The 7,827-nt window shown below is 41.0% G+C and overlaps 1 protein-coding gene across 3 annotated transcripts; it reads left to right on the forward strand.

Annotated features, from left to right (window-relative positions):
* The first annotated feature begins 213 nt into the window (after nt 1–213).
* CLN8 (CLN8 transmembrane ER and ERGIC protein) lies at nt 214–7,079 on the forward strand. 3 transcript variants are annotated; one of them, XM_085574591.1, is made up of 3 exons: nt 214–352; nt 1,654–2,292; nt 2,746–7,079. In XM_085574591.1, exons 2-3 carry the CDS (start codon nt 1,705–1,707, stop codon nt 3,058–3,060), a joined length of 903 nt encoding a protein of 300 aa, XP_085430717.1. In that variant the 5' UTR covers nt 214–352; nt 1,654–1,704; the 3' UTR covers nt 3,061–7,079. The 3 variants fall into 3 exon arrangements, with proteins under 3 accessions (XP_085430717.1, XP_021406912.2, XP_021406913.2); XM_021551237.4 differs by having other exon boundaries at nt 253–494; XM_021551238.4 differs by having other exon boundaries at nt 257–395.
* Nucleotides 7,080–7,827: the final 748 nt, after the last annotated feature.

Here is a 7,827-nt window from a genome sequence, read left to right on the forward strand (position 1 = left end):
AGATTGCGAGAGCAAGGTTCTGTGTCACCCCCAGCGCCCGGCGCTCCCTCGGGCAGGGACAGGACAAGGCTCCCCCCGCCCGAGTGGTACAGCCGCGCCTCCCTCCCCGTCCCGCGGCGCCCGGTGGTTGCTGCTGAGGCGGCGCGTGCGCAGAGGGCGGCCGGCGGCTGCGGGCGGCGCTGCGGGACCGGCGGCTCCAGCCGGGTCCAGCCGGGTCCAGCCGGGTCCAGCCGGGTCGGGGCCTGCCGGGTCTCCCCTGGCGGGTCGGACCGGGCCGGGCGCTCCTGGGGGAACGGCCAGGGCAGTCCCGGAGCCGGGAAGGGCCGTCCCGTCATTGCGGGCAGCGCTGTGGGTGAGGAGCGAGGCTGGTGCGTCGGCGTCGGGGCCGGTCCCAGGTGTGCGAGGGGCTCGGGAGGGCCGTCGGTGCCGTCCGTGCCGCGTCTGTGCGGGGCGCAGGACCTGTCACGGCCCTGCTAGAGCCGGGGCTTGCGGTGGTGAGTCGCGCTGTTCAGGGTCTGGTCGTACCGTGGGATCGGTGTGTTTTGCCCTGGTTTTCCCCGGGGAGATGGCGGGGAGGGGCTGCTGGGACTTGGAGTCAGTCTCTCCAGTTGTGATGCCGGGGGGTGGGCGACGGCCCTCGGGGCTCCCAGCCCGTCCCTTCCTTGTAGCGGGGCACCTGCGAGCAGAGGGCAGGGCGAGTCGGTGCACCGCATTTGCTGGGATTTGCTGCCTGCTGAAGCACGGCGGAGCTTCTCGCAGGGCGCTCTGCCCGCCGTGGTCTTTGTGGCCTTTTCACTCGCGTTCGCCAGGCTCCCAGACGCACAGTGGTGGTCAGCACTCGCAGGTTGCGGCGGATCTGGTGGTCGTGCTCATATCACCTGTATGGTTCATAAAACGAGCTGGAGTTCAAATGTTTCAGTATTATCTGACTTTTCCCTCCCCACAAACCTTTGTTTTTGAACTACGGTGTGTTCAGGAAGTTTCAGACAACTTGAGGCACTTAATGTTGGGCTGTTCAGCTAATTACACTGATGTTACTAATAATATATAATAATGTTGCTGGTCTACATTCCATACTCTTTTTCCATTTTTGAGTTTGTTTTTTTTTTTCTTTCTGGAAAGCGGCTTAATGTTCAGAAACTGATTGCAGAGTCTTGAGCTATGATCATTACAGCCCCTTTTTGGTGTAAGTGGTCCCCATTACTGCATTAGTTTTGTCTAGTTTTATGTTCTGGATCTGTATTTGAGATTCTGAATTGCACCCAAAGCTGTAGCAAATGCTGTAAAATCAGTGCAGGAAAAGCAGAGGAGTAGGACAATAGCTGTGCAATGCTGTTGAAATAAAAGTTTCGTAAGTAACAAAACAGGGTTTCCCTATTGTATTTTCTCTTCCTCTTTCTTGCATTCCTACTTGACCCTCTTCTGCTTTTGCTTCAGTGCATTACTTTGTACTAGTAGGGACTTCATAGGCCAGTCATAAATCTTATGGTTTTTTTTTTTTTTTTTTGTCTTTTTACCTGTCTTTGGGATGACTTTGCCTAATGGCAACAGGACCAAGGTCATAACTGCAGTGGATGTGAGCCCTCTATGGTTCTGAGTCTATATATATGGATGTACTTAAAAATTCACTAAATTTTTTTATCCTTGTTCCAGATGGAAGAATTCATGCTTACTGGTTTGCAGAATAGCAGAGGCTAAATAGGCATGAAGGACACTGTAGTGAGGATGAGAAGTATCAAAAGAGAAGAAATGAATCCTCCAAATGATGATCCAGTGTTTGGGACTCTTTTTGACTGGGACTATCTCTTATGGGAAATTCGTTTGACATTTTTAGCTGCTGGTTTTTTAATCTACTTGGGAGTATTTCTTCTGTCTCACTGGTTGTCTTCTTGGAGAAGTACCACCTACCGTGCTCTGTATGCAAAAGAGAAGGTGTTTTGGAATATGGCAGTCACACGTGGTGTCTTTGGACTTCAGAGTTGTGTTGCTGGGTTATGGGCTTTGCTCATAGATCCTGTTTTTCATGCTGACAAAGTCTATTCACAGCAAAAGTGGAGTTGGTTTAACTGTTTAATAGCAGCTGGATTTTTCTTGCTTGAAAATGTAGCAGTTCATGTGTCCAACATTATTTTTAGAACATTTGATGTTTTCTTAGTAGTTCATCATTTGCTTGCTTTCGGTGGTTTGGCTGGTTTAGTAATTAATGTGAAATCTGGACATTATCTGCCTTTGATGGGAATGTTGCTGGAGATGAGTACTCCCTCAACATGCATTTCCTGGATGCTTCTGAAGGTAAGAATGTGAAAATTTTCAGATTATATTTTTAACAGTTTTCATGCGTTTCACTTGTCTGTAGATAATCTGTGTGGTTTGTTTGAATAGTTTTTCATCAAAACTGCATTTATCCAACCTGTGTTATTGTCATGCTTTTGTCATGATGGCACTTGTGTAGGCCTCCATGTAGGTTTGTGCGATGCTGTGTGCATGTGCACAGAGGGATGGTATAGATCCATACCAAGTTTAAGATTCCATATATATATATATATGTATATATATATATGTGTATATATATATATGTGTGTGTGTGTGTGTGTGTGTGTGGAGTAGCATTGCACTTTGAGGAAAAAGTGCCTGAGAGTGTGTGTATATGAAAGCTGGATATTTATATTAGTTCTACAGATTCCTCAGTTCCTTATCTTGAAGTAACAATCTCACTTTGCATACTTTGTGTTCTTATTTTTCTAGGCTGGCCGTGCTAACACGTTTTTCTGGAAGGCAAACCAGTGGGTGATGATCCACCTGTTTCACTGCCGCATGATTCTTACCTACCACATGTGGTGGGTGTGTATTTTCAATTGGAATTCTATTGTAGAAAATCTGGGACTTCTTCACTTTATTGTTTTATTCTCGGGACTATTTGCTGTTACGCTAATACTTAACCCCTACTGGACATACAAAAAAACTCAACAACTCCTCAGCCCAACTGACTGGAACTTTGAAAATAAAGCAGTGGAAAATGGAAAATTAAATGGTGAAACACATGAAAAGAAGAGGATATAGCACTGAAACAACAATATCCCAGCAGGGTAGCAGAGGAATACAATGCAAAGTCATTCTTTGCATGTGTACTAGAAGATTTTGCAAGAAGCTCATTGATGCAGTGACTTCTTGCTGGTAGCACTCTATGTGCATCACAAGTGTTGATTGTTTGGATTTCTTATGTGTATACATATGAGAACTTCAACCCTCGTCATGAATTACACCAACAGTTTGTTGGCTTGGACAGTATTTCATAATTTAGTAGTGATGTGCTCCCTAATGGCATGGTTTTTTTCCTAATGCTTCAAAGTGGCTTTACAGTAAGTCATCTATTAAGCTCGGCTCGAATCAAGTTTAACTTGAATCCTATTTCACATATGGTAGAGATACTTAAAATTACGTTAAATTGTTTATTAAGATCAATTATGATCCAAGTTAGGTATGCATGAGTACCCAATTCCTGTGAATCATTCCAAGTCACAGAACTAGTCAGTGGTAGTCATGGCCTATGTTTGGGTTTTGTCATTGGCTGGTTTGTGGGTTTGGGGTTTTTTGGGTATTATTTTTTTTTCTTTTTTTCTTTTAAGCGCTCCTAAGGAAAAAGGAAAATAGTTGTTTGAGTGTTTGCTGTCAAAGTTGTAGTTTTCAGTTTGCCCTCAGTATGAGAGGAGTTTATATCCATCAAAACCATGCATGTGGATATCCACACACTTGCCATATGAGTGGTTTGGTAGGTAATCATAGTGGCCCCTTCTGGACTTTAAATCAATTAAACACAAGTGGCAACATCAGAAGGTGACTCTGTGTCATCCTTGAAAAAAATGCTGCTTGATTAGTAAAATTATTTTGTTTATAGGTCCCATGTAAAGGGTCATGCAATTAGTTTCACTAGTGATTCTGTTATGGGACCTCCTATTTTTGGGAATGCACTTAGTTTCAGATGGTTTCAGAAGTGGAGGTGACTCCTCTATGGAGGAAAGCCCCTATCACCTCCTGTGGGAGTTTGGTTGTTTTAGTATTTTTATTTAACTTTAAAGAACATACCAAGCCACACTAACAATCCTTTGCACTTTATCTGTTGCATCACAAAAATCTTTCCTTGACCTGAGAAACTGGGTTGCTCTTTAGATAGGGTCTAATGGTGATAGATGTTCTCCCACTTAAAATATTGGTTTGATCGTTCCTGGGTGAAATGGTGGGAAATGGAATGAGGGCTAAAGATCACGATAGAAGAGAGTGACGCCTAGTGGCAGGAGAATGACAGGGGTATGAGTTTTGGTGCACAGAACAAATGAGATTTTAAAAATGGTTAATTGGAGCTCTGTGTGACAGGACTGCTATACAAATTTATTTCCCAAAGCATTAAGACTGGGCAAACCCATGCTGTGAAGAATTTTACACTAAGCCATGAATTAGAGACTTTGTGAACCGATCTGTGGTGAAGCATATTGTTTCAGATATGTGAGGGAAGCACTCTTTGGTGTAAACAGCCCCATTTTATTAATTTTTGGTGGGAATGTTTTTGATTTGTTCTGAGTGAAGGGAGTGGTCAGGTTGCTGTGGTTCCTAATGCACTCTGTGTGAGCATGGAGTTGAATTGCTGTTCTATGATGGGGAGGAAACTTCTTACTTTAGGTCACAAATATATAGCCAGATCTTGTTGATAATGATGAAGTGGTGAATATCTGAAATTGCCCATTCAAAACCAGGCTGAGAGGGTCACAGTAATTTTACACAGCAAGCCTGTCTTTTATTGTGCTGATATTTAATAGATAAAAATCTAAATTTGGAGCTACCTTCTTATTTCTTAGCTGGGCAGAATGAAGTTGCAGTGTTGTCTGTCTGGCCACCATCTTATAGTAAAAAGGGTTCTCAAAAGTTTGAAATGGTGTACCTTCTTGAGGACTTGTATGTGGAAGAGTAATGTTAAAAGTACTTTGGAAGAAACCAGAGGCATGAATTCCTTGGCTATGGAACCAAAAAATATGATCTGAATGCATACCTTGCAGAATCCAAACCTCACTTGCAGGAGATCCAGGGAGAAAGGCAGAGAATAAGTCATCAGGTGTCAGAATGATAGTATACTCTATGAAGCTTAAAACTTGAAGGTTTGGATTCAATAAAACAAGGTCATTATTGTTAAAATCCCAGCTACAGAATTCTGAAGAGTCCTAACAGAAAATGGAAGCATCAGAAGAAGTTTGGGATGTGTGTGTAATTCTTATAGTGGCTGACTAAAGAATGTGAAGTTCCTATGTGGTAAAATAAAAAATATGGAGGGTGGGGGTTAGTAGTGAATTGAGACTGAAAAAAGACAGGTGGAAATTTATGTCATAACACCAGATGTCTAAAGTTTAATATTTTATATTATTAATGTGTATAACTTTATTGATTGAATTTTAAATCTTTCATTACAATTATGTTTTTGTCATCATAATGCAGTTTTTTTAGTTTGCATCCTAGTGTGAGTTTTAAAGACTGTTAGGGTTTGCATGTCTTAACTATATAATGAGTGTGATACTTTAGAGCCCCTGTTAACCTAAACACTGCTAGACCTGCTAGAACAAGAAAGCTATGCAATAAAGCAAATAACAGCACTTATTTTATTTCTGTTGGTTTAAGAGTACTTTACAATCCATCTAGAAATACAATACAACAAAAATACAGATAATCTTTCTTCTTCATCCTTTTCATGGCCTAGTGTTGGAGTTACCAGTTCTGTTACACAGAGCCTCTTTTTTTATACTTGAGTATAAAAGGACCTGTTATAAAGGTATGTAGTGATAGGACAAGGGCAATGACTTTAAACTAAAGGAGGGGAGAATTAGATTATATTAGGAAGAAATTGTTCCCCATGAGGGTGGTGAGACACTGGAACAAGTTGCCCAGAGAAGCTGTGGATACCCCATCCCTGGAAGTGTTCAGGGTGAGGTTGAATGGAGCTTTGAACAACCTGGTGTAGTGGAAGGTGTCCCTGCCTACAGCAGGAGGGTTGGAACTAGATAATCCATAAAGACTTCTGGGATTCTTCAGTGTCTATTGACTGCTCCCTTTAGGAGGATTTTCTGATTTATTATTGTGGAAGTCACATTGCTGTGAAACAAGGCTGAAAACGTTCTTGAACTGAGGGTTTTGGTACTTACAACTAAGTGATCCTTTTCAGCCCAAAGGTAGAGTAGCCATATGTGGTTGTAAATGTTGTTGAAGTGAAATTAATCCCAGTCCTGTTGGACCTTCTTACACAGCTTCATCCACAATCTACAATTTAGAAAAATTCAGTCAGTTTCAATAGTGGTTGGATTGGGTCACAGAGTATGCTGCTGTGGATTTGGAAAATTTGCATAATGTGATTTTGGGTGAATTATTTGTCAATGTGACTGCTAGGGACTTGGCTCTGCTTTCTTGTTGAACAAGTGTATTTGAGGAGTGGTGTTTGTGTCACCTTTCTGAAGCTTTTTTTTAAAAAAAACCCAAGCAACCCAAAGCAGCAAACTGTGGTGGAGATGATGGTGTTCAGTTGTTTTGGTTAGGTTTTTTTTTGGTTTTTTTTAAGAAAGATGTCTAATCTGAGATGTCCTTGTCCAGTCATCTGGTTCTTATGGTCGTCATACAACATTCCTAAATCACAGTTTGTGTTTTCCTCCATTTCTAGCATATGGTTTTTTTTCCATAGCTTTTCATAGTTTTCCCCCCTGAACCCACCATTTTTATTTTTTTATTCTTACTTGCAGTATTGGTCATGACCTTGGATTCACATTACCACTGCGATACTTTGTCTAGTAGTTTTCAATACATACTGCCAGGCCCATCTTCCACTAAATATCCATGTCCAAATCTTTCAGAGTGTTTTTGTGTTTTCCTGATAATATGGATTAAATATTGATTAATATGCAGTTATAAGAAACCTTCTTTAACCTCAGGGAGACTCCCCCATAAAGTAAATTTAAAAGTGTTAAACAAACTTAAGTCTGCTCTTGTATAATATAATGTTTGTTGCAAAGCGTCTTTACACTGTACATAAATAAAAGTATTTTATTGAATAGCTGTCTATTGTGTTTTTCATTTCTTGATTAAAATAATGCCTGTTGGTTTTTACTTGCTATTTGTAGCTTAAACAGTTTTTGCAGTGCATGCACTAAAAAAGTGATTTATTTTGAAATGTTAAATTTGACAAAGGTAATATCGTATTCATGGAAATAGCTATAAAAATCTTGTAAACCAGTGTCCCTGCACCAGTGTTTCATGTGTTATTCCCACAAGCATGTTTAGAACACTAGAAGCTGTGCTAAATGTGTGTATTCAAAATATTCAAAAAAACATCTGTTGGGAATGATCCTTCTGGTTGGATATTTGAAGTGTGTAGTCCATTTTTGCATTAGGCTCTGACCATGAAGACACTTCATATGGTACCACATGATGCTTCATAGTGTGGTATAAGCTACCTTAAATAAACAACAAAAACACATACATAAAACCCAAAAACTTGCCCCATTGCAAAATAGTAAAATGTAGTTCTGAGCATTTCTTTCAGGATGTTTTTCAGGAATTAATTCCTGATGCTTTTTAGATTAGTGAGTCAAAGGAACCCAGCATCATTACTGGTATTTCAATTATTCTTATAAGAATGCACACTGCAAGCAACTGGTTGGCTGCCTCTGCAGTGAAGTTCCCAAGATTAATTGAAGTAGAAGCAAAACATTCTTATGTACAACTTCATTAACTGTGAGATGTGTGTGGGTACAGACTGGGATGAGAAGAATAATACATAATTGCATGAGTAAAGTTCCC

The sequence above is a fragment of the Lonchura striata genome, chromosome 3 (genome assembly GCF_050655825.1).
Source record: "Lonchura striata isolate lonStrDom1 chromosome 3, ASM5065582v1, whole genome shotgun sequence".
In the NCBI taxonomy this organism is placed as follows: domain Eukaryota; kingdom Metazoa; phylum Chordata; class Aves; order Passeriformes; family Estrildidae; genus Lonchura; species Lonchura striata.